The sequence below is a fragment of the Bos indicus genome, chromosome 5, assembly GCF_029378745.1.
Source record: "Bos indicus isolate NIAB-ARS_2022 breed Sahiwal x Tharparkar chromosome 5, NIAB-ARS_B.indTharparkar_mat_pri_1.0, whole genome shotgun sequence".
In the NCBI taxonomy this organism is placed as follows: domain Eukaryota; kingdom Metazoa; phylum Chordata; class Mammalia; order Artiodactyla; family Bovidae; genus Bos; species Bos indicus.
This window is the reverse complement of record NC_091764.1, coordinates 75,766,422-75,792,842: the sequence shown is the minus strand read 5'-3', so window position 1 is coordinate 75,792,842 and position 26,421 is coordinate 75,766,422. Positions and strand designations below refer to the sequence as shown.

Here is a 26,421-nt window from a genome sequence, read left to right as displayed (position 1 = left end):
GCGCGCCTGGTGGCGGTGGCGCGGGAGCAGGAGGCGCGCGAGGCTCATCTGCGGGCGGATGGGCCGGAGACACGCTCAGACGCCCGGGGGAGATAGGGGTGGGCGCGCAGCTGCCTCTGTTTTCCCGGCAGCAGCCTGGCCTATCCGAGCCCGGGAGCCCGGGGGCGCGGGTAGGGCTGATGGGCTGAGAGTCTGGGGTCGCGCTTGGAAGCCTGGGCGCGCGATTGCTTCGAGGCACTGAGGTTCATTTCTGCGGAGACCTGGGGACTTGGGGCTCGCAGTGTTGGGTAGTTTCAGTCCACACAGAGGAAAGGCTGTGGGGCTCATGCCCCCGCCCTGGAAACAGAATTGGGCAGCACGAGTTCCATTTATTTGAGCGCTTTCTTTGCACCCAGCAGTGTGCTAAGCGCGCCATGGCTGGTGATCTATTTGAAATTTACCATCAATTTCAGGTATTATCAATCCCATTTTAAAGGTGAGAAAATAGAGACTTAGGCAAAGCTTACAGGGCAAACACTTGAGAGATCTGAACCAGAAGCTGTCTAAGGCCTATGGCCAGTTTACAGTTTTCAGTGGCCCCATCCAAACCTGAACTGTCCAGTGCCTCTCTAGGCGGGGGCGTTGGGCAGACGGACAACATGGCTATGTCTGGGGCAGAGCTGAGGGTGCACGGTGGTGGGTGTTGCTGAGAGGCCCTGGATTTCTGAATATGCCCAGAGGCATAAACCACAGGGTTTGAGATGGGCCAGGAGGGCACCCTCTTCTCACTCCCCACTCCACCCCCAACTGTCAGTGTGCACCAAATTCCATCATTCACAATCCAGTTCCTTTATATTTTTCACATTCAGGGGAAGGGAGACAATTTCAGCTTAAAAGTGATAGAGGAAATAAAAACGGAAAAGTCAAATGGATTTGGCCACTCTGTAAAATGACCAGAAAAATGACCTCAGTAGAAAGGCAAGCAGCAACCTTGGAGAATTTTTTGTAGCAAACAAGCCCAGCCATGGGGTCCGTCTGTTATCTTTGCTCTATAATGAGCTAGGGCAGACCACGAAGACAGAGAAACCTGAGGGTAAGTGGGCAAAGGACAGGAGCTGACAATTCACATTCGAAAGGAAATACAAATGCTACATCACTGCATGGAAAAAAGTTCATTCCCACTCAAGACATAAAAGGCATGAAAACTTTAATAGCTGCAATTCTATTCATATTAACAAATATTTTAAAACATGAAGTTATTCAATCTGTTGCTGAAAACTATAACTGTCTTTAACAGAGCTTTTTTTTTTTTTTTGGCCTCTTGGAGTGGCATGCAGGATCTTTGTTCCCCAACCAGGTATCAAACCCATGCCTCCTGCATTGGGAGCTTGTAGTCTTGACCACTGGACCACCACGGAAGTCCCCGATATGCTTTTAAAAGCTCTCCAAATGTTGCTTGTGCTCATCCTCACGATGACTCCAATTCACAGATGAGGAAACTGAGCTGAGGGAGATCAGTTACACAATCTTCCCAATTACACAGATGGTGTGTAGTTGAGTAGCATCACCTGTCAGATTACAAAGCAGGGACACTGAACCTCTAGGGCAATGGTTCCCAAAGTGTGGTCTCAGACCCCCATCATCACCTGGGAACTTGCTAGAAATACACAACTGAAGCGACTTAGCAGCAGCAGCAGCAGCAGAACTACTGAATCAGAAACCCTGGGGGTAGGGCCCAGCAGTTTGTTTTAACAAGCTCTCCTTAACAAGCCCTCCAGGGGATTCTGCTGCAAAGATTGGAGAATGATTGCCCAGGGCTCCAGGTGAGTGTTCAGGAGTGGACCTTGCTTCTGCTGTAAAAGGCAAGTCATGTTGTTCCAAACTCTTTTGAAATACGGAGGGACAGTGAGTATTCTGAGCCTGAAAAATGGCCAGTAATTGCACTTCTGAGAAGCTATATGAACAAGATTTTATTCATGAAGCTATTAAGACAGTGGATTTATAAACGTGTAAAACTGGAAACAATCTAAGTCTCCAACAATAGGGGATTAGGGAGAAAAACCATGACTCATCTCCTAGATGGACTGTTGTGCAGTCATTGAGAAATGAGTTTGTAAAGAATATGTAACACGGTACAGGGAGGGTGAACAGCTTGTCCTGGTCTGCCCTGGACTTTTTCAGTTATGGTTCTGAGAGTCTTGCATTCCAGGAAAGCCCTTGGTCCTGACAAATGAGGACAATTGGTCATCCTAATTATAATGGGCATTAGTGCTGCTATTCAAGTATTTCTGTTCTCCTTTCTTGGTAGGCTGGTGGTAGAGGGTAACTCACTGGCTCCTTGAAGTTAGGTGGCTATGTGATTTGCTTTGGCCAGTGAAATGTAGGCGGAAGTGATATCATGTCCAGACAGTACTCTGGATGGACTGCGTTAGGATGGCACCACCCCAGTCTGGGTCCCTGAGTGACTGTGATAAACAGAGGCCCCTGTCCAACCCCCACTAAGCATACAGTGTGAGCAAGGCATAAACTCTTATGTGTGAAGGTGCTGAGATTTAGGGGTTATTTGTTATTACAGCATAACCTAGCCTGAGCTGACTGATACAACTGGGGAAATATTGCTTCTGTCATGTTAAGGACTTTTACAAACTTGTCTATGCAGTAGAAGCATTGCAGAGATGTGACACATAAAGTGTATAAGTGTGTTGGAAATAATCTGAAATGTTTATGATATCAGGTTGAAGAATTCTTGATCTAAGCTTTTTTCTTCTTGATCATTGCATTTCCCAATTTTCTCCAATGAGCATGTTTATTCCTTTTTCATAGGAGACATTTTATTCAAAATATAATTTCCTTGGGTCAAAGCTGGGTCTTTTCTGGGCTCTTGTTTATTAAATGAAGATCTTTTGGAGGAGGCAGGAAGAGAAGAAAGTTAAGTGTTAGTTTCAAAGAATCAAGGGGACTATGAAGGTCACAGAGTTAATCCTCTACTTCTGCTGGAAGCTCCCTGCAGGTTCCTGGGTCCTCCCAGCCTCAACAGCTCAACACAAACAAGCCGATCAGATGCTGCTTCCTGGCCATGTTACTCTGGGCTAGTCACAGACTCACTGAGCTTCCACATTCTTATCTGTTAAATGGAAATAATCCTGTCTACCCTGTGAGCTACCAGATCAGATGACATGAAGGATGCTCAGTAAATACTGGTACTTTCTGCCTCTGTCTTTCTCATGGAGCCTCAATGGTGGGTGACCCCTTAGCACATGCCCTTTGACCTCTGTGAGCCTCAGTTTCCTCATGAAGAAGAAGGATGGTTTTACAGGCCAAGGCATTTGTGAATGAAGCTGGAGGCTCTCTGTGTAGAAGTAGAGAGATGGGGGAGAAGGGGCTTGTGGGTCTTGGAGTCCAGCAGCAGAATCAAATCTTATACCCTCTCTTGAGCCTGGAAGAACCAGACCATGAAGCCAGCTCTCCAAAAGCCACAACTGTGAATATTTAAGATTGAGACAGAAGTAGGTACTGAGTCCCCTTAGTAGGTCCTGGGGCTACGGGGCCTGTGTTCTGAGACTTCTGGGAAGCTTGAAGGAGCCCTAAAGGCTGGAGTAGTCAGGGACAACTTTCTGCAGGAGGAGGGTCTTCAGCTGGGCCGGGAAGGATGGGATGGGCAGCCCCTGGCACCTGTAGCAGTTCTGTTCAGAGTCCCCATTCTCAGTCTTGCAAGAACGACTCCACTCTCATACGACAGTGGCTGCAAATTTCTGCAGAGGGTGTCTGGTATACAAATGCAGGCTTGCTACATTCATGATCCTTCCATATGACACCCCTTTGGGACAGGACTTGGGAAGACTCATGAGGGGGAAGTGTTCCCTGGAATTAGGTGGTGGTAGAGCCCCATCTGCTCTAGATGAAATAGCTGCCTTTGCTTGTCCGTGATTAAGCAACCCTGGGTCACGTCCCTTCCAGCCCATAGGTCCACTTTGTATGTCCCCACTTCCTTGCTGGTCCCTAGTAGATATGTTCAGTATCCAGGGTGATCATATGTCTTGGGGACCTGGGACAGTCCTCGTTTGCTCCTGTTGTCCCAGCATCCACTCTCATCTGGCATTCCAGCACTCTCAAAAGGGGCCCCATTTTGGTTGGTAATTTGATGACTAAAATCTGCACAGGTCTCAGGTCAGATGGTCTTGGTTCCATGCTGTCCCTTAGTCATTTCCCCCAGCATCCCATGCCCCCGCCTTCATGTACTTCCTTAATCCATCCGTACTAGCAGCTAGAGGAACCACCTGGAAACAACCTCTAGCTCCCCTGTCTCTTGCCGTGACCCCTTCCCCAACCCCTGGTGCTAACTGCTCCTTGGCCAGTCTCGTCCCCGCTTCTGTTTGGCTCCCTAGTTCTGCTGTCCCAGGCGCAGGCCCCTCCATGCTGGATGAACAGTTCACTGCGCCTGGTCTGCCAGATCCATGCTCACTGCTGTGCAGGGGATCCACGCCTTTCCCCCAGCAATCCCTGCAATGCCCCCTCAACTGACCCTTTTTTTCCCCCGAGAGCCCCTCTTCCTTTGGTCTTCCCAGCTCCTCTTTCCACCCCCTTACTGCAGCCCCCCAGCCCTTTGCCCCACAAGGAGACCATTCCTCCCTCTTTTGTGTACCCTGCCTCCAGCCTCTGACTCTGATTCATTCTTGTTTGTCCCAGAGCACCAGCCCGGAACCCAGCACCGGAAGAGCGAGTTCTCTGGAAATGAGGCCCTGTGGAATCTGGCTTGTCTCCTGGAGGGAAGTTGGTAGATTTTAGGCAGAGAAGGCTGTGTTCACAGCTGTCTGGAAGAAGCCAAATTGGGTAGGAATGACACTGCCAGACAGGGAGATGGAGGAAGGGCCCTGACTTGGTGGGGATCTGTCCTTCCTGGTGAATGTGGGACCAGAGAGGGTCAGTCACTTGTCTAAGATCACGCAGCAATTTGGGGCCAGGCCAGGACCTCGACCCAGATATGTCTCACTCTGAAGCTTCATTCTTCAGCCATTCTGGAGAAGTCTGGCTAGTAAGGGGGCAGACAGGGGATGCTAGCTAGAGGGGCGAGGTCTCTGTTGCCCCCTGAGGACCATTCTCTCAGGGCACTCTGGGTGATCCTTCCATTGCAAAAGACAGGCTCCAGGCTGGCAGAGCCCGGGTGGGAGGAGGCCTGACTTTGATTCCCTGATGCTCACATTTTGTGGACCCCTGGGGAATGCCTGAGTCATCGCTGAGCTGGCAAACATATTTAGCTCTTTTCATAGTCTCTAATAAATCAATTTCTCCAGGTCTCTCACACCTGTCACTTGACTCCTGGCTGCCCACCCCCTCCCCATTTCCTGGCCCCAGGCATCTGGGCATAGGGCCCCAGGACCAGCTCTACGCTTCCAGGCACTGGGCAGGGGTCCTCCTTACCCACTCCTACTCCACCTCAGGCCATCCTGTGCCAAGCTTGTTCTCTCTTTCTGTGATGGCCTCATTCAGCAGCCATGTTATTGAATCCCCAGTCAGAGTTTCATGACAAAGGGCAAAATAGCCTTTGAGATGCAAGGGACTACATCCTGGGGCACACAGCTCAGCCCCCATTCAACCTTTCACATTCTTGCTTTGGGGGCTTGTTCTGGGACACACAAGGGAGTCCCAGAATAAGCATCCTTGTTTTGGCTCCTCCTGGCTAGAAAAGCCAGGCCTCCAGTTATTTTATCTTTCATGGGCACCTCTGCCAAGAAGCTTTCCCGGATCTACAACCCCCTCAACCTCCGCATGAATCTTTCCTCCTCCTATGGTCCAGACTGTTTTGTATCTTCATCAAAGCATGTATATAGTTTGCCTTGAAGTGATAATAATACTAATGGCACTTAACCCTGAGTAGGTACTCAACACTGTTCTAAGTATTTTGCATATAGTCTATTATTTTCATTTTATAGATGGGCAATCTGAGGCTCAGAACGCCTAGGAAACTTGCTTAAGACACAGGGTAGAGTTGGGCTTTGAACCCATGCACCCCCTCCAACCCCCGCCCCCGCCCCGCCACCCCGAATGGCCTCACCACTGCCCCCTGTGGCCTATTACAGTAAGGAGCTTTTGTGGCACCTTCTCACTTGCCACCCAACCCCACCACACACACCAGTCTCACTTCATCTCAGGGCAGGGGCCACCTGGTACCCGTGTCTGACACTTATAGGGAAGTCCTCATTAAAGGTTATGTCCAGAAACTCCCCTGTCTGAACCCTTCAGGAAGGAAGATCACATCTAGAGAGGGCAAGCTACTAGTTCAGGGTCACACAACCAGAAAGCCAGAGAGCCAGGGTATCCCGACTCCTTGGCTGAGCAGGGGTGACTGTGCCCCACATGAAGGGAGGGGGGAGGCCGATGGGCAGCTGTGCCCTCAGGTGTCTGGGGCTGCTGGAGCCCACAGGTCCTAGTTGACCGGGTGCATCCTTCTCCAGGAGGCCGACGTCAAGGCTCTACTCTGGGCCGAGGCCTCATTCCTACAAGGGGCAGCCAGTTCAGCTGTCTGAACTGCGTCGTGGAACCTCTCATCCACGAGTGGTGGGAGCCCCCTGCTGCCCAGAGCGAGGAGTGGCAGAAGGACGGGAAGGTGGGCAGAGGCCACCAGAGCTGGTGAGTCTCTGGCCAGCAAGGCAGAGAGGGACCAGATTGCGATGTGGCCCCGCCCACCTCTCTAGTCACGCCCCTTACTAGCGGCTTCACCGTTTCCAAAGTTCCCTGCGCCTCTAGATACTTGCACTAGTTAATGCTGAGGCCCAGAGGGTCTTCAGTTGACTTCAGTCAAAGAATTATCGCGCATCCTGTGTGCCAGGCACCGAGCAGTGACAATCTGGCCTGTGAGGAATTCGCAGTCAAGATGTGTGTGATGGGGAGGGGCAGACCTGAAGTGAGCTCACTGCAGTATCAGGTGTGTGTCTTTTCTCCCATCTGGCTGCCAACACTCAAGTACGGCTCCTTCGAGAAGCCCGCCGGATTGCCTCGCTGCCCAGCTCAGCCCTCCACCGGCCCATGTGCTCCACTCTGTGTAACAGCATGAGTTGAAATGGGCTGTCTTTCTCCACTAGACTTGAGTTCCTTTTGAGGGCAAGGGCTTTGCCTTGATCATCTTTGGATCCTTGGTTCTGTGTGTGGAGCCTGGCACATAGTAGGTGCTTCAAAAACCTGGGCCGAATGAAAGTTGATCAGTTCAACGCCTTAAGGTCTTCAAAGAATGACGCAATGGTGGCATTTCAGACAAGGGGCTGGATTAAGGTGTGGGGGCCATCTCAGTGCCCTATACAACTGAAGGGGCTGCCTAGAACTCAGGACCACCAGAACGTCGGCCCCATGCAGGCATGGCTTTTGTCTTGTTCTACCAGTGCTTGAAACAAGGCACTTAATATAAGATTGTGGAAAGTATGAATGAAGAGTAACAAATTCAAGACCCTCTGTGACTCCCCAAGTGATCATTGGATCCAATCTGTACTTGTATCCCTTCTCGGACAGGGAACTCACTACTTATCTCCTGAGCAGCATCCTTTCTGTCTTCAGACAGCATGGCCTGTTGGGAAGTTCTTTTGCTTTCCCCTGGCCTTGGCAGAACCAGTGCACTCTTGCCCCTGCTTAGAGGGACCCTTGCTTCAAAAATTTAGCTCCTGGAGATTTCTGTCCAGGTGGCAGCCCCCAGTGGCCAGAGGATGAGGGTCCAGGGTCTGCTGAATGCCCACTCTTCCCCATCTGGCCCTCCTGGTCTCCACCTGGGAAAGGGATGAGGGTGAAGGGTCTACATTGGCCTCAAGGATGGCAGATGTGGTCATGGAGAGGACAGAGCCCCACCCACGAGTTGACTCATGAGCTTTATTCTCTATTCTGAGTGATTCCCAGAACAGCCACTCATGCCCAGAAATCCCCCATTCCACCCTCTCAGTGACAGGGAAGGAAGCTGAGGACCAGAGAGGGGAAGAGAGTGGACTAAGATTGCACAGCCAGTGGCAGGAGAGGACCTCAGAGCCCATGACCCCTGGCTGCCCCTTCAGGGCCAAAAAAGGCAGCAGATGTGGCACTCAGCTCCCATGCTGCCATGGGGCCTGTGGAAGACCTCAGACGTCCTGTAAATCTTCTTCCTGTCACACCCAAACAGATCCTCCTCAGTGCAGTATCATTACGAGGTGCTTGCACACCTCCAGAAACAGTGGCCTCACCACTTGCAAGGCAGCTACTCTGTCCTGACCCCACAGAGAGTTTGTGTGTTGTGTTGTGTGTGTGTTGTGAGGTGGGGGAAGAGAGGTTGCCTCCCCTCCCTGGGGAATTCACCTTGTCTGGCTCACCTACGCAGGCTAACAGTCGAGCCAAGGTAACCCCATATCCTGTTTTCCTGCAAGGGAACTTCCCCCTAGGGACTCCCCCAGGGCCTGTGCGGGGTAAGTCGTGCTACTGAGAAGAAACCTGTTTGTGGAATGCTCCTCCAGGCTGGGGCCTCCCTGGAGACAGAACTGCCTGCCTGTGGGTAGTGAAGCCAGCTTCATGCTTGATGGTGCTATGCCAGAGAGTCTCAGGATGCTAGGACCCTGCTGGGACAGCTGCTTATCACCTCAGGGGCCCTGGGCAGTGGTCTAGCAGGGAAATTGTGGCGGAGACTCTGCTACAAGGGTGTACGTCACTCATGGCATGGCTGCTGCCTCCAGGCAGCCCTCCTGGTAACCACAGATCACAAAGCTCTCTTCTTGGCTTCTTGGTTGTACCACCATTTCTGCTTGAGTATGTCTGTATGTCTCTGCCATTTGCTTGAGGAGTCCCACGTGTCCCTTCTCTAAAATGAACATCCTTGAGGGTGGGCCCACTCTGCTCTCCGCCTCCCAGCAGTCTTCAGTCCAGAGCCTCTTCCGGCTCAGTAAACAGGTGTAGACATCTCCAGCCAGAAGCTCCTTGGTAGACCCAGCACATTCCTATCCTTCCACGGACTGAAAGCAGTCTGAGAGGGGCCATTGCTGGCAGGTTGAGGGGCGAAGTGCACAGAACCAGAAGGGCTGGGACATTCCTAGCCAAGCACCACAGTTTTCCAGGAACCAGAGAAGGAGTGTGACTCGGCCGAGGGCACACAGTAAGTTGAGACAAAGCTAGGACTGAGACTGTGATGTCCAGGCTCCTAGTCCAGTGCTCTTGGGTCTCCCAAAGGTTATGTCCATGGATCTGAGATGTGTTTCCTGTGTCCCTTGGGCAGGGAGGGCCAAGTTCCCACTGAAGATGGGGAGGGGCTGGCTGAGAATCCCCTGAGCAGAAGAGGAGGCATCGCCATGGTGGAGGGTAGGAAGCACTCAGGCCCCTCTTGCTTTGAAGGCTGATGGCATTTCAGAGGGCAAGGAGACTTCTAACAAAAGAGGAAACTGAGGCCCAGAGAGAGGGCAGCATGCCAGGCTGTGGCCGCTTTCCTTACCCCTTCCTGTAGTGGACTTGGGGCAGGGGTAGGGCCTTTGCTGGATGCCCAGGGCCAGCAGCCTCATGATCGGGCTCTGAGACCTTGGTGGTTCCCACCCATCCTGGCTCTTGAGCCCTGCCTCCCCCACCCCTGCCCCTCGCTGTCAGGTCGAAGTGAAGGGGGTTGAAGGAGGATGTGTGCGGGCCCTGGGGTGGGAGTGGGTCTCCAGGTACCACAGGTCATGGGGCTCGCAGGACACCGGGCACCACCTCCAAGGAAGCTCACTGCTTGCTGGCGATCTTCTTCTTCCGAGCAGAGACCAGGTCATAGAAAGGGACACGAGTGATGCTGGCTCTGGAGTGAGGGTAGTAAAAAGATTTCAGGGCTGGATGGGCTGGCAAAGGGATCTCATCTCCCAGGGCTTGTAATAAGGGTGTGCTTCTCCCAGGGTGAGGTTGGCCTTTACCTGGAGGGGTAAAGCCTGATGACCCCAACAAGGACCGAGCCAGGGTGTGCCACAGGCAGGCCTGAGAGCCTCGGGAATTCTGCCCCCACGTATCTTTGGACGCCTCCCAGACCCTGTCAGACTTGGAAGGAGGTGACAAGAGCCCAAGTGGAACTAGCAGACCTGCTTGCCAGTCCTAGCTCTGCCCCTCTCTGGCTGTGTAGCCCTGGGCAAGTCCTTTCCCTCTCTGGACCTCAGTCCTCATCTGTAAAATGAGGGTAAGAGTGGGTTTGGCCTGGCAGCCTCACAGGGCTGCTGCAAGATTGGAGGGAAAAGACCCTACAAGTCTCTGGGACATACCTGGTCCCTGGCCCATTGACCACTTCTGTGTCTCCCTCTGTCTAAGAGGACTCACCCTCACTGGTATCTCCCCATGGACTCAGAGTCAAGGTGTTATCCTGCCCCTCACCTGGCTTTCCGCCTCCTGTCCCTCCACTGACCATCACACCTGTCGAACCCCAGCCCCTGCATGGTGGACTTTCTCCCCTCATCATACCTGTCTGTGGCTCTCCAGCATACTCAGGAGAAACCTGAGCTCTCTGCCATGGCCACCAAGGCCTTGCCATCCTTTGCAGCCTCATTTCCCAATGCTTAGTCCTCACGCTGCCTGGTCTCTACATAGCCCTACCCCTGCACTGCCCGGCATTGCCTGGTCCCATGCTGCCCAGCACCAGCTATCCAGGAAGATGTCTAGGCATCCCTATGCCTGACCTGCCCTTTTGTTTTGGCCTGCATTGCTCCTTCCACCTAGAAAGTCTTCCTCCCGACCTGCACCAGGCCTTTCCAGGACCACTTAGGATTCTGATGCTAACAGGCACTGGGCAAAGAGCTTTACTTGTAACATCTCCCATGATCCTCCACCATTCCCATGAATTCTGTGCCTTGCTCCTCCGTGTTCTGGGCCTGGCCCAGAGAGGATGCTCACGGAACATGGTGGAAGGGATTTGCATGCCAGAAACAGAAGGGAAGTTCTGGAGTTAGCCCTCTTTGCAGGCAAGGAAACAGGACCCTGAGAGGAGCAGGGGCTTCTGAAAGGTAACAGAGACTCCTCCCCACCAGCCCAGCCATCCGTTACCGAATGGCTTCGATCCATTGGTCCCGCTCCTCGGCGCTGGAGGCTGAGATCCGGTAAGACTCATGCTTGCCCTCCACCACTTTACCATCGCCATCGGTCTTGCAGGCCTTTATCTTCTGGCCCCGGCAGCTGGGGTTGCACAGCTCCAGGCAGAACTGTGGGGAAGTGGCCAGGTGAGGGCAGGGCAGGGGTGGGAGGAAAGGGCAGCCGTGTGGGCTCTCGGGGAGGCTCGGAGAGGTTGGAGAGGCCTAGACACTTGGGCAAGACCAGCATCTGGAAGAGCAGCAGGACACACCTGACTGCCAGGCCCTCCTGTGAGAGAACAGGCAGCTTCTCATGTTGAGAACTTACTATGTGCCTGACTTGACTTAAATCCATGATTCCTCTTAAAATCCCCAGTTGACAGATGGGGAAATAGAGGCTCAGAAAGCAGCAGAGACTTATTGAAGGTCCCAGAGCCAGTATCAGGGGCCAGGCTCTGAGAGACAGTGTGGCCAGGCCCTCTTGATGCCTCTTGACGCCAGGATCCCCGTCCCTAAGAGGGAGGCTGAGGCAAGCCTGAGCTACTGGGAGGTGTCACAGGCATGGCCTCGCCTCCTGGAGAGCCCAGCCCAGCCGCCCTCTCCCTGCACTCTGTTTTGGAAATTCCTACAGCTGTTCTGGCCTGAGGCCACCTCACTGACACCTACTGGCTTCTTGGGGTCGTCCACCTTCTGCACTGAGAGATTCTCAAGGGGTATGATTCCCCGGGGCTCCTTGTCCTGCAGGAGAATAAGAAGAAAGATCAGGATCAGCAAAGGGAGTCTCGAGTCAAGGGCAGGGAGTGAACTTGGAAGTTTTGTTGTTTAGTCACTAAGTCGCCTTCAACTCTTTTGACCCTGTGGACTATAGCCTGCCAGGCTCCTCTGTCTGAACTCAGCAGCACCCCATACCCAAAGAGGAGTGTGCCCATCTTCCCTAGACTCTGACCAGCCCTGGAGAGGGCAAGGGAGCAGCATGGGAAGAGCCCTGGCTGGGAGTTAGGAGGCCGGACATTAAGCCCCAGCTCTGCCTTGCACCTTGGCCCAGCCCCTTCACCTCTTTGTAGCTGTTTCCCCCATCTGTAAGATGGGTGTGGAGGAGGACCAAATGATCTCAAAGAGGCCCCAGCTCTACAATGGACTGCTTAGTGAGAATCTGGAAAGGGTTTGAGGGGAGGGACAGGGTAGGGTAAGGCTCACAGTGGTGAACTCGAAGTAGTAGAGGCAGCTGTCTGTCAGGATGAACCAGCGTCGTTTCCAGGTCTTCACGCGGCCACCTACAAGAGCCAGTGATGGAGTCAGTTAGCCCTCCTCTGCCCTGGGCTCCAGCACTTCTCTCCATGGAAGAGCAGGGCCTCCGATGCCCACCTCTGTGCCCCCACCCTAGCCCCCTAACCCCTAGCTTCCCACACCTCCCCCTTATCTATCTCTCCCCCACTTAAAAACCTGAGGGGTTCCATCACCTCCAGGCTGCACCAGAGCTCCTCCCTGGTCCGGCCCCAGGGGCAGGCTGGCCATTCCTATACTTTCCTCCTGCCCTCACCACTCTGTTCATCCCTTGGCTGGCTCCCTGCCTGGTGTTGTGCCTAAGCCTTTCATCTTTCATTTGCCAGGCAATGTTCAAGAGGATTCAAGAAACATTCACTTATTAATCCCTATGACTACCTATGAGGAGGGGACCATTATTAACCCCCTTTTACAGATGAGGAGATCGCAGGGCAGAGAGGGTACATCATCAGCTCAAGGTCTGGCAGCAGAGCTGGGATTTGAACCCCAGTGTCTGAGCCCCAGAGCCCAAGTGCATGGTCATTTCCCCACATGTTTCATCCTCCCAGGGATGACTGTTACCATTCCACAGCTGTGGAAACTGAGGCCAAGGATGGATGGAGGAGCTGGAATCTGTGACTTAGAGCTACCCTGGAGCTGAGAACTGTCAGCTGGGCAAGAAAAGGAGGCTGCAGTCTGCAGGTGGATGGACTGGGAGGTGGGCCTGGAGAGATGGAGGGTCTGGATAGGCTCCCAGGCCAGGGCCCTGCTCTCACATACGGCGTCTGTCCTCCTCTGGCTTGGAAAGCCTCTGTGCCTGGCTGGCTGCCCCTGCCCAGAGGTGCCCAGCGTGTGTGGGGGTGACAGGGTCAGATGGCTGGGTCCTACAGTTCCGCTGCTAGAACTTGCAGCGGCTGCTGCTGTGGCATCCACCGTAGCTCCCCTCTGCAGGCCCAAAGCCCTCCCTGCCCCTAGTCCTGTTGAGGAGAGGCTCCCCAAGCCACATCCTCTCACACTCCCGCCCCCCATCTTTCAGGGACAGCCAGCCATCTGCCCACCGAATTCTGCCACTGGCTGGCTATGTGGCTTGGGCTGGTCCCTTAACCTCACTGGGCCTGGGTTTCCTCAGAATCACTTCAGGAAGACAGATCTGCGGTTGAAGGCCTTATCTATGAATCTGTCAGTTTTCTGTCTCCCTTCCTGCTCATTGTTTCCTCCCCCACTGTCCCCTCATCCCCAGGACAGACGGAGGGAGGGTTGGGGAGGGAGGGTTGGGGCAAGCAGACTGCTGCCCTGGGGCTCAGGAGACTCTCAACTCCACCACCCGAGGCTTCAAGTCAAATGGGTGCATGTGTCAGCTGTGTTGCGTGAGTGTTGCAGGCACATCAGTGCATGTGCCCCGGAGTGCAGGAATGTGCATCTCACCCAGTTTGAGCAGCCAGCCCTCGCGGTCGGGTTTGAAGAAGGTGTGGGTGAGGTCATTGCCATCGTCCTCGGGGATGGAGAAGGGCTCGCTTTTGATGCTGTCGAAGAGGTTCTGCCCCAAGAGAAGGGAGGGAAAGACCCGCTGTTACATTCATCCAGGGCCTGGGTCTGGCCTATGTGGCCTCGGGCAGATCACTGACTCTGTGTGCCTCAAGGTGGGATGCTGATCTTGGCTCTTATAGGCCCCTCTCCTAGGCAGAGACCAGAGATCTCTTCTCGGGGATGGGAATTTCCCAGAAAGCAGATTTCAGTTCTCTGTGAAGGACTTTCTAGCTGTTAGAGCTGCTGAAATATGGAAGAAGCAACTTTGTAGGACAGTGAGTTCCCTGTCACCAGAGGTATGCAAGCCAGGGCTGAGAATTCCCTGTGGGAGAGTTGTAGATGTTGGCAATGATCATCCCTCTGTGTTTTGAACCCCCTGCTGTGGGACACTTCCTTCTACGGACAACCTGCCCAGATTTCCAACTGTTTGGGAAAAACATTCTAAATTGTCTAATTCTGCTGATTAAAACCAGGCACAATGCTGGGTCGCCATCATCGACATAATGAAATCATTTCCTTCTGTTGTGTTTGCGTGTGCTGCTGTTCAGATGGTTTCCTCGAAATGTTAAATGAAAAATTTCACAAGTACTGTTCGATTCCCCAAAGTTTTAGAAATGGTGTTTGCTGGTTTTTAAACGTCTTTTCTGATCCAGGAGCCTAGGGGTGGTGGTAGGGTAAGGGTTGGGGCGGAGGGCGCTGGCCTGTAGCAAGTTTTCCTGGATTTGACAGAGAGGACTCAGCTGGCTGCGGTGGGGTGAGTGGGGAAGGGCAGGGACCACCTTCCCTTTTTGGAGCCCCCACATTCCTAGAGCAGCCAGGAAGCCCTGCTGCCCCTCCCGTTCTGGCCCAGCCTGGCCCTGAGCTTTCCCTAGTAGCACCGGCTGGTTGAAGGAGTTCTGTTCTTTAAGGCCTGTTCTCTGTCAGCAAAGCTGGCAGCCCATACAAATATTCTGAAGGCCCAAGGCGGGAAGCAGGGGCACAGACAGGGCCTCATCCTTCACGACACCCACGGGGAGCCCCCTGGCAGCTTCTGAGGGCCTTCTACAGCCTACACATTCTGCCCCCACAAGGAAAGAAGCTCTGTTCACCCACATTTCCTGTATCTTGTAAAACCAGGCTCCCCCCACCCCCTGTAAGAAAACACCCTTGCACCTGCCCCACCAAATCAGGCTGTCTTCTCCTGGCTGGATAGACGTGGTCAGAAAGACAACAGCCACTCATCAGTGGTTGTACTGGCCTTGCGTCCATCCTTCCCCACCCACTCTGTTCTCCTCTGGAGAATCACCCCCTTACTTTCTGTCCAGGTTGCTCAGGGGCTTGACACTGCCCACTCAGCACTCCCTCATGGCTGTAGGAGACAGTGAATGACTCCTATCTGGCTAATTAGAGCATTTCATCCTACTGGTCACAGTGACTGATTCAGAGAGGGACTTGTGACCTACACTAGCGAATAAGCCTTCATTCTGGGACTCTAAACTGTTAAGCAAGATGGAAGCCTGGAGTTGCCCAGGTCCTCTCTGGGAAACTTGGGGGGAAGCCTGTTTAAGAGGGAAGCCAACTTGGAAGAGGAGGTTGCTCAGAGATGGAAAGACCAGATTGAGCCCTGACCTCAACGAAGCACCTGGATCTAGCCGAACCTAAAGGTGAATATCAGTCCCCCATCTTTTCATTGACATGAGTTGAGAATTCCTCCAACCAAGGAAGAAACTGGAAGCTGGGAAACAAGTCAAAATCTGCATTCCCAAATCTTGCTTTCTGGTCTCTGCAGAGGGAAGGGCTCAGATGGACGTGGGTTTGAACCTGGACTCCCCACAGACTGAGCCCCCCTGGCCAGCTACCTCTATTGGAGCTCAGTTTCCTCTGCTGTAAACTGGGGTTGGGGGGGTGGGGGGGGTGGGTGTAAGGTACCTGATGCCTGTGGTTGTCAGGAGAACCAATATACAGTCATTTCTGATGGAGATGCTTGGACAAGAACCCAGGAGGTCTGGCCCTACCCACAGCAGAAGATGCCCCGAACTGACTGCTTCCTTTGCTGGACCTTGGTTTCTCCACCTGTGGCACCAGAGGGTGGATGAGCTCTCCTTCTGTCCTCTCTCCTTCTTTCCCTTCTCCACCCCAGGTCCCTCTCGGGGCAGCCCAGTCATGGTGAGTGGAGCCAGGCACTTGAAGTGCTTTGTCTGCTTCTCAGGAGAACAATGTAAGGTCAGTGTCATCAGCCCACTTTGCAGATGGAGAAACTGAGGCTCACACTCAAGGACATGCAGCCATAAAGGCGGAGCTGGGATTTGATCTCCTGTCCTCTGAGTCCACACCCTGTGCCTTTGCCCTGAGTCTTTTAGGCACTCTGCCCTGTCCCCATCAGGATGGCCAGGGCAAGACTCGCTCAACCTGCCTGAGCCCCTGCTCCCATCATGCACCTCTCCAAAGCCTTTCCCACCTGCGTACCCTCATGGTCACAGAGTGACCTCTCTTTAGGTGATGTGTCTGTGTCAATTTAATTTCATAAATCAGGTCATTTAAAAATGTTATATGTCCTGGAGAATCCTTCTGCAAAGCCACAAACTGATACTTAAAGATACTTAAAGCTGAGTCCTTGCTTTACACATGGGGAAGATGAAGCCCCAAAAGAAAGCAAGAAGACCCCCGTCCACAGCAGCTTTCTGTAAAAGCCTTGAAGAGCAAGGACTAGGCCAGTGTGGTTCACTTTGTGCCCTGAAAGCTTCTGGATTAATTAGCCAGCCCAGAGGCATAGGTGCTGTGCTAAATACCTTACATGTCTACACTAATCCCATAAGCTGGGAGCTCAGAGAGGTCAAGCCTCTTACCTAAAGTCACACAACTAGAAAATGGAGGAGCTAGCACTTGGATGTGGCTGTGACTCCAACGCTCTGTTCTTTTCCCTGCCTCTTGGCTGCCAAGGAGGATAATAAACCCTTTCCAGACCTCCCAGGCAGAGTTTGAAGCTAAATTGAGATAATAGACCCAAAAGCCCTATGAGAAGAAAGTTACAAGCTCTATACAAATGCAGCGCATTGTTATTAACAAAAGACTTGAATTGGGAAAAATGCCTAAGGAGGGAGCCGCTGAAGGAGGCTCTCCTGGGACAGAAGCAATAAAGTGGCACCTGGGAGATCCAACAGGACTGGTGCTGGCAGGCTGTTAACTCATTACCTGCCAGACCAGGTGTGCCCAGCTTCCTGCTCCAAGTACCACAATGAGATGAGTTTTCAAAGGCCTTTCACATTTCAGGCAGTTTACTAAGGGCTGGGGATTTTAAATAATTATTAATGATTCTTAATAGCGACCTAAGCTACCATTTAGAGCTTGTGCTATGTACCTGGCATGGGCTATGCCCTTTACGTTTTTAAAAATTACTACTCAGCAGCTCTGTGACGCAGGCGTCATTATTCCCATTCTCCTGGTTGAGGAAATGGTGGCCCCGAGAGGGTGAGTCATTACTCAAGGTCATCCAGGAGGCGAACAACGGGGAGATGGGACTTGACCTGAGCTCTAATCTACTCTCAAGCCCTCATTTTATATCATGCCCCCCTCCAAAATAAATATTCTCTGGGGATCAAGGAGGGTGAAGGGCTAAGGGCATGGCTGTTGTCAAACACTGAAGAGCACCAGAGTCATTCCAGATCCAGGCTCTCCCCAACCCCCACCATACTTCTGCTGCGGGACATACACAGGGTGCTAAGCTGCCAGGGTGGGGTTCACATTGTCTCCTCCCCTCCTGCCAGACTCTGACCCAGAGGGAACTGAAACTCTATAGAGCTCTGGGCACCTCTAATCCTAGAAATGAATTGTCAGTTCATTTTTGCTGAGCCAGGCTTTGAATCTCACTCCTGTCTTTCTAAGATAGTTCCCAGCTCCACTTTGCCCATAGGAAGCAGGTAAACTCTGGAGGCTGTTGTTCAAAGCCCTGGACTTGGTGCCCATCACTGTCTGTATGTACCCAGATGGCTACCCAGGATGCCCCTCCCTTTCCCTACCAGGTCAAGTGCTGGCCACTTCCTCTTTCTGGAATGTCCTTTCCCTGCTTCTCCCCTGGGCAAACTCCCACTCAACTTTCAAGGCCAGTTCAAAAGTCACCTCCTCTGTGAAGTCTTCCACGATGGCACCCTTTCCCTGCCTCTGGGAGAGTGATAGTATTGTCCACTGGGTCTCCATAGCTAGGTTCCTATGGTCAGCATAACATGAATCAGGCAGGGCTGGAATTCACATGTATTTTATCTTCCACCAGACCCTTACCTTGGGTTGAATCATCCCTGGGTGCCCTATGCCAGGCCAGAGCCTGGTGCAGTGTGGCAGGGGTGGGGGCTGTTTAGGATGGGATAGGAAGCCTGGGTTCCACTCAACTCTTGAGCTGATGTGTAGCCTATGGAAGACCTGTTTCTTCCTCCCTGGAAGAGGGAGGGGTTTGAGCAGAGACTGGGAATTTTCTACTCTGACCCACTGAGAGTCTAAGACTCTGGGATTCCAAGAAATAGACTAGGTGGTGTGAGGCACCCTTTCGAGGAAGGTGTGAATGATGGGTGTCAAGAGCTCCCCAAAGGCTGAGGTCTGGGCAGACCTCCTGGGTGTTCAGTCTTGGACCTCCTTCTTAAGATGGGACTGCTTGCAAAAGCCCATTTCAGGACCAACCTCTTTTGTGACTGTCCACCCCCTGGACAGAGGAGCCTGGCTGGCAACAGTCCATAGTGTCGCAAAAGAGACACGGCTGAAGCAACTTAGCACATCTCAAGACAGTTATTGACCTGGGAGGGCCCCCTCCTGGAGAGGTCTCTCTTAGATGAGCCCCTCTTGGGTCATCCGCCCAAAGGCAGGCTCCTCCTGGATGCCTGGAGACCTGCTGGGTGGGGCCACGCCCTCTTACCCGCAGCTGCTCCTCAGGCAGGTCACTGCCGCCGTTGATGCCACGGTTCATGGACACAAAGCGCTCGAAGGGCGGCCTGTCCCGGACGTTGGGGTTGTGGAGGCTGGTGTTGAGCATGATGATGGAGAAGGACAGGACGTAGCAGGTGTCTGCGGGACGCGACAGCGGTCAGAGTCTTGGCCCTGGCCACGCCCCCTCCTCCGCCCTAACCCCTCAGGGCGGAGAGTTGGCTGTTTCAATGCCCTGAAGGTCCACCCTGTCCTCCCGGCTTGGCATTCAAGTCCTAGCCTCACCTCCCACTCTTCCGGAGCTCTCTGCTGCAAACAAGCTTCAACTGTCAGTTGCCCGAGCCCTTGTGTGCCTCACACCCGGCACTTCTGCTCCTGCTGGGCCCCCTGCCTAGCACGCCCTTTTCTCCCCTTTTCTACCCATTTAAACCCTCCTGCTCTTTAGTCTCCTGCTCCAGCCCTCCTCCCCGCCGAGCCCTTCCTGCCCCCCTGCCCACTCTGTTCTCTGCCTCCTTGGAGCTCAGAGGATGCTTATTGTTTGCTACCCTGTTCAGGGCTTGGTCACGTGCTGCTTGGTAATCTTGCTGGCATTGTGGGGCTCCCAGAGCCGAGCTCCTGTTCTATTATTCAGACTTTCACTTGCTTGTGCTCAGGAGCCAGGCTGGGCTGAGCGTTTGGGAGGGAGATGATCGCTACTCTGTGATGTTTTAAAGCCCTGAGTCCAGAGCCAGGGAAGTTCAGCTGTGACCCCAGCTCTCTGGTTGACCTTGAAAAGTACTTGAGTTCCCAGAGCCTCAGCTTCCCCATCTGCAGTATGAGATGTGTCAAGTCGCTTTAGTTGTGTCCGACTCTTTGTGACCCCATGGACTGTAGGCCGCCAGACTCCTCTGTCTATGGGATTCTCCAGGCAAGAATACTGGAGTGGGTTGCCATGCCCTCCTCCAGGGATCTTCCCAACCCAGGGATAGAATCTGCGTCTCTTATGTCTAACCTGCATTGGTAGGCGGGTTCTTTACCACTAGTGCCACATGGGAAGCCCCTGCAATATTTTAGAAGGTTTAACTTTGAAAAAGCTTCATGTTCATTAACGATTTTACCTCTGATAACAGTGGCTCTAATGTTGCTGTTGCTTGCCCTATGCTAAGCTCTTTACATCCCCTGACAACACTAATGAGGCCGGCACTGTTACTGCCCCCACCCATTTTACAGATTAGGAAACTGAGGCACAGGGAGAGTAAGTTACATGTCCCAGGTCACAAGATTAAATAGTTCAACTGTGATTCAAATCTGGTGCTTTAAAATTCCTTCCTTCCTAAAAATATTTATTGAGTAACTAATAAATGCTACAGAATGGGGATTCACTGGTGAAAAAATCTGTATGGTCCCCACCCTTGTGGGTTGTTTAAAATTGTGGGGCTGATAGATATTAAGCAAGCAAATCCCTAATTTATGTATAACCACAAAGTAGGCAAATGCTCTGTAGGACTTGTCCATAGATGCACTGCTGAGAAGCCACTTTCGCTTCTCTGAGTCTGTATCTGGAAGGATAAGAACACTGCTGATCTCATAGAGTAGATGTAAGGATTACATGACTTGCATAGGTAAAGCACTTAGCATATGGAGAGTGCTTAGTACTTGGACTTGGTTATTGCTATGGTACCTTCAGATCCAGAGAAGAGGCCAGGACAAGCCTGCCATCATTTCTCTCCCATCCTGTTGCGAAGTGTGGAGGACTGATTTTTGCTGATATCCTTCTTATCCACCCTGGCCCTATGCTTCCTGCCCAGTCTGTTTCATGCTTCTGTACCTTTGCTCAAACTAGAACCCCAGTCCCAAAGGCCCTTTCTCCCCCTTTCTTCCTCCTCTGTTTGGAGGCCCTCACCTCCTGAAGAGCTCCTATTCATCCTTCAAAACCCCATTCAGAAATCAGGTTCTCAGGGAAGCCAGCCTGGACATGCTGAATCCCCCATCCCCACCCCCAGATGAGACACTGATACCTTAGCACCCCGTGCCATTATTTCCTGCCTTCTCTCCCAAGGATCATGCCCTTGGGAGATGTGTATGTAGGCAGCTCTGCCTGACACACACCCAGCAGAGGGTCTGGCACGGATATGGTGCTCAGTGAGCATTGATGACAGGATCTGGCTCCCAGGGTCTGGGTGCTTGGGAGAGACCTGGTGCCTCAGGAGGTAGATTTGCACCTGGCAGGGTCCCCTCCCACATAGGCACCTGTGGACTGGAAGACGCCGGGGTTGCAGAGGCAGTATCGGGAGGCGAAGGTCTCCATCATGCGGTCAATCTTCTGGGCCTCGCCTGGCAGCCGGAAGCTCCACAGGAATTGTCTGGGGACAGGGAACAGAGCCATGGGCAGTGGAGGTGGAGGGCTCTCGGAGGGGAGCAAGAGGGCCCCCCATTCCTCCCCTTCAATAAACTGCTCTGCCTCTCTCATGCTTAGTCTTTTTATCTTGTAAATGGGAGACTCTGCACTTGACATCTAGACTCATGGGAAGGGTCAGTGGAATTTGTGCTGTGAGCACCAAGTCTGCAGGAGGGAGCCAAGAAATGCCTTTTCTTCTACAATACAGGAGCTTAGTGGACACTCTTCTCTGCCCATCTGTGGCCCAGATTTGTGGCCCAGTCCACTCCAGCCCATGAGGGGACCAATGCAGATTCTCAGATTCTAAGGCCCCTCTCCACCTGGCCACTGGGCCCTGGGATCCGTGGGACCCGGGGGAGGTTGTCTTTCCTTGGCTGAGCTTCCTTTTCTTGGAACTGAATGATATCCACATCTTCCAACTGGATTCACCAAGGTCAAGGGCCATGCCTGCTCCTCTCACATCTCCCACTGAGCCTTGAACACTGGGACTGTGTTTACTGAGCCAGGGCCTGCTTAGTAAAGGCTTGTTAAATGAGTGAGAAAATGAACAAATGAATAAATGAACGAATGAATTTTGGAGACTCCCAACCTACCCCTCTCCTTTAAAAAGCGTGAGAGTTGGAGGGAAGGCCACATTGCTTAGATAGTGGTGACTTTTTCCTTCTCTCCCTTGCAAACTCCTAATCATCTGTCAAAACCCAGATCAAATGCCCCTACTCAGGAGATGATTTTCCAGACTTCATCTGCAGCAGCAAGACTTACTAAGCCCTTACTATGGATCAGTTCTAAGCACTTTCTTACTTAGTTCTCACCACCCTATGAGGTTGGTATTGTTATTAACCCCATTTTACAGATAAAGAAACTGAGGCACAGAGAGGTTTTTTTTGGTTTTTTTTTTTTGGTGACTTTCCCCAGGGGTGAGTAGCAGATATAGGATATGAACTGTGCAGTCTAGCTCCAGAGTTTGTGCTCCTTACCCATATATATTAATGCCTCCCATCATTGTAAAAATGAGTAGCAAAAATAATATCCTAATTAGAAAATAATAAGTAATAATAAATGTAGTACACACTAAGCTATATTAATTAAATAAATAAAATAAGCACTAATTTAAAAAGCAGTGGGAATAGCAGTCATAATAATAGTAATAGTGATTAAAATGATTAAATATTATTATAATAATGATGTAATATAGTAATTAGTAGTAGTAGTAGTAGTAGTAACAAGCCAGGTGCTGATACAGGCAGTCCATGCCTGTTATCTCATCTAACCTCAGCTCTCTTTGGGGATACTGTCATCAATTACTTCTATTTATTTATTAAAAACCATTTTTTGGCCACACTGCACAGCTTGCAGGATCTTAGTTCCCTGACCAGGGATTGAACTCAAGCCCTCAGCAGTGAAAGAACTGAGTCTGAACCACTGGATCCCCAGGGAATTCCCTCATTAATTAATTCCTGATGCTTTGTTTGTGCTGTTAGCCATGTGGATGATGGTGCCCCCAACACCCCTCCAGCCCCTTGGGAGTCAGGCCCCTGCCTCCTGGACCACTCACCTGAGGGCCTGGACGAGGTTGAGGTTAGCAAACTCATGGCAATCTACAAAGGCCTGGAGGACCTGCAGGTTGATGGGGTCTCTGGAGAGGAGACAGAAGGGAGGGTGGGACACATTTGAGCATCTGTACCCCCTTCTAGAGCAGGTTGAGGTGGGGGAGGCCGAGGAGGGGAGAGACATCCTCCTTCTGAATCCAGCCACCCTCTGGTCTGCTCACATGTCTGACCTGCATCACCATCCTCCCACCGCTATCTGCACACCCATGTCCTCCCACTCACAGCAGACACCCCCCCGCCCCACTCTCCTGGCTTACCAGCACTGACCTCAGTCAGGAGGGGGGCTCTGGCTTCGGAGTGGCCTGTCCTGAGTCACTTCCTGTCTGGGTGACCCCTCACAAACCACCAGACCTCCCCAAGCCCCAGTATTCTCATCTGTAAAATGGAGAGAACCATGTCCACCCCCACTTCCTCTGTCTTCTCAGATCTGAAATCAGAAAGCCCTGCCCTTCTTGCCAGCTGCATTTCCCAACTTGCTTAGGAGAAGGAGAGTGTTCTCTGAGGTGCCTGGGAGAGGGGGTGCTGGCTTGCTGGCCCAGCTCCACACCTGTCCCCTACAGTCTGTGCCCTCCCCCAGCAGCCAGAGGGATCCCCTCAGAGTACCCCTCGGCCCAGGGCCCTCTCAGGTGTCCCCGCCTGTCGCCGACTACTTCCTCCCACGCTCCATCCCTCTGCCCCTGTCTCACTGGCTCGTTGGTCCTTCAGCAGGCTTCTGCCCCAGGGCCTTTTCATGTTCTATTCCCTCGACCCGAAATGCTATTCCCCTAGAGCCACACTGCTTACCTCCTCTAAATTTCACCTTCTCTGTGAGACCCTTTGTGTCCACACTATTTAAAGTCACAGCCTTTGAAGCACAGTTCCCAGAACTTTCTCATCTCCCTTTCTTGATTTGTTTGTATTCCAAAGAACTTTTAATTTTTTCTAACTTATTTTACATATTTTGGTACCTGTCTTCCCCATTAGAATGTACCTTCCCTGATGGCAGAAGTTTTTTTTCTTTTTAGTTGAAGTATAGTTGATTTATAACTGTGTTATTTTCAGGTGTACAGCAAAATGATTTGTATGTATATATATATATTCTTTATTTTCAATTCTTTTTCACTGTAGTTTACTACAAGATATTGAATATAGTTCTCTGTGCCACATAGTAATTCTTTGTTGTTAATCTGTTATGTATTGTATTGCATCTGTTAATCCCATTCTCCCAATTTATCCCCACTCCCTGCCCCGCAGTTTTGTCTTCTTCACTGGTATAAATCCAGGGCTTAGAGCACTGCCTGGTGCACCTTGTAAACCTAGTAAAGATAGCCTTAAGTCTTGTCTGACTCTTGGGATCCCGTGAACTGTAGCCCGCCAGGCTCCTCCATCCATGGGATTCTCCAGGCAAGAATACTGGAGTGAGTTGCCGTTTTCTTCTCCAGGGGAACTTCCTGACCCAGGAACTGAACCCAGGTCTCCCACATTGCAGGCAGATGCTTTACCAACTGAGCTATGCAGGAAGCACAGTAGATATTAAAAATATCTACTTGTTTTCTAAATGAGTGAAGGAAGGAATGAAGGCAGACATGCTTTGGTTCAAGGTCTGGAAGGAGAGTGATGACTTAACCTGCTCAAGCCTCAGGAGTTACGACTTTCCTAAATGCTTCATTCCTTAGTTACCTGCACACACAACCCACCCCTCACACATACCTGTGCACAGCTGCACATCCTCATTCCCTGCCTTCCTAAGGCCCCACCCTCCTTACCTCTCCCCCAAGTAGGTGCCGATGGCTGTCTTGTTGAGGCCCTCACCCTTGTACAAGAACTGGGCGATGTCCTGGGCGTCGGGGGTCAGCAGCTTGTGCTCAATGAGATACTGGATGCCCTGGAGGTGGTACACAGAGCCTGTAAGCAGCCCCCACCCAGCAGCTGGCCTGGGAAGGGGGAGAGAGGGAGCACCTGTGGCCAGAGCCCTGGGGCCTGGAATTCTAGCACTGGCACAGCTTGTTCTGGGAATTTGTGACCCTCCTTAATTGAAGTTGCCTTTTTAAGGTGATGAGCTCCCCATCAGCAGAGGTATGCAAACAGACATGGGTTCCTGCCATGAACCAGGTTCATGCCAGCTGCTCCCCCAGGTCCCCCTCAGTCTGCCACTCTCTGATCATATGCTTTGATGATTCAATGAATTTATAATTTTAAGATTGAATGATTCAGCTATTCCTTTTGTCCCCTTAATATTTGTATTATTTTAAAATAGTGTTTCATTTTTTTCTCATGAGTAATCTATGTCCATTGTATAAAAATTAGAAAAAAAACCCAGCTCAATCAAAAGGAGAGGAAATTGCTACGGCTTGGAGGTAGACACTTTTCGCCGGTAGTGCCTTTCCTCCCCTTTCTGCATGAAAATGGGAGTGTGCCTTGCCCCGCTTTTCAGATTTGACAATATCAAAACATCTCACCTCACAACCCAGGCACTCAAAGTCTGTCATTCTAATTTTAGGAGTTGGAGGGGTTGGGCTCCGGTTTTCTGTGATGATGCCTTTGCATCCCTGTTCCTTTTGGAGAAGAGGCTGCTTGGAAGAGTGGGGATAGACTGTGGAAGGCTCTGTGTGACAGGCAGATGGCCCCGGGGCCCCTCAGAGGCCCCTCCCTGAGGGGCACTTAGGCAGGAATGTGAGTGTCTGTGTGTGTGTGTGGTCTGTGTGGTCCATGTGGATGGGAGCAGGGGTCCATTTCTGTGTCTGGGAACACAGGAGATGTGTGATGCAGAAGAGACAGCCTTCTAAACCAGAGCAGTAAATTTCCATGGACCCCGTGGCTGCCCTGACCCCACTTCCGTGTGTCAGCTGTGGCTTCCTCCTGTCTCGGTTCCTGCAGGAAAGGAGCCCAGCTGCCACTTAGGTGGGTGAGGGGTGGGGGCTGGGGTTCCTCTGAGGCCAGTGGGGGTGGGGGTTAGACCATAGCTGAGATCTGAGCAGTCAGGGCTCTATGCCAGCATCTCAGGACAGGCTGCCTAAGCTGAGCAACTAAAAGACCCTTCCGGAGACTGAGCCCCAGAGTCCAAAGGCCCGACCAACCAAAGTCCTACTCACAGAGTGGGAGACAGGGGCCTAAAGTCACGGGACCCCAAGTTCATAGACATCACAGAGCCCCCATCATCCTCCTGGCTCCCACCTCAGGCCCTGGGGCTACTTGGCTGTGGGGTGGCGGAGCCCCCAGCCCTGATGGCATGGGGCACTGGACAAGATGCTGAGCCCAGCGGGGCCTCAGTTTCCTCCTCTGGAAAGTAGGTAATTGTGTCGGTTGAGGGGAAGAAGGGGACACTGTGGAGGTGCCCAGCATGCAGCTCCCTTGGCCCCCCAACCCGAGCCCCCGCACTGCTCACCTTCATGGGGTCCATGTTGAATTTCTTGCGTCCAATGCACAGCTCTTTCTCCCTCTGGGCCATGCGGCTGTAGATGGAAAGACATCAGCCTGGACGCCCCTGGACCCCAGGGCACCCCTCCAATCCCCAAGGACGCTTTCCTTGGCTAGAGCCAGTATTCCTTAAGGACCTCCAAGTGGGGTCAGAGTCACCTGGGAGAATGTGAGAAATGCAGGGTCTGGACCCCTTCCTGAGCCAGGAAACCCAATTTCCAATGGGCTCAGCACCAGCATTTTAACCAGCTCTGAAGCTGTGACCTCGGGAGCCAGAGATGCTCCCAGGGAGAGGATTTAGAAGGGCTTGGAGTGGAAGCAACATAACAAGGAGGCTGGTGGGTAGGGTGGGGGAGGGTGAGGAGAGCAT

The 26,421-nt window shown here is 52.2% G+C and overlaps 1 protein-coding gene across 2 annotated transcripts in view; it reads right to left on the bottom strand.

Annotated features, from left to right (window-relative positions):
* Positions 1–1,161: 1,161 nt before the first annotated feature.
* CYTH4 (cytohesin 4) overlaps positions 1,162–26,421 on the bottom strand; it is a 37,574-nt gene continuing 12,314 nt past the window's right edge. The window contains exons 4-13 of one of the 2 annotated variants that reach the window (XM_070789782.1): positions 26,020–26,086; positions 24,401–24,519; positions 22,601–22,681; positions 20,898–21,010; positions 18,661–18,809; positions 13,680–13,791; positions 12,189–12,265; positions 11,658–11,729; positions 10,969–11,123; positions 1,162–1,547 (exon numbers count right to left, since the gene is read on the bottom strand). In XM_070789782.1, coding sequence (XP_070645883.1) covers positions 1,544–1,547; positions 10,969–11,123; positions 11,658–11,729; positions 12,189–12,265; positions 13,680–13,791; positions 18,661–18,809; positions 20,898–21,010; positions 22,601–22,681; positions 24,401–24,519; positions 26,020–26,086 — 949 coding nt within the window. In that variant the 3' untranslated portion in view covers positions 1,162–1,543. Of the gene's footprint in view, positions 1,548–7,816; positions 9,743–10,968; positions 11,124–11,657; positions 11,730–12,188; positions 12,266–13,679; positions 13,792–18,660; positions 18,810–20,897; positions 21,011–22,600; positions 22,682–24,400; positions 24,520–26,019; positions 26,087–26,421 lie in introns of those variants that run through there. The other variant, XM_019961348.2, reaches the window with a different exon arrangement.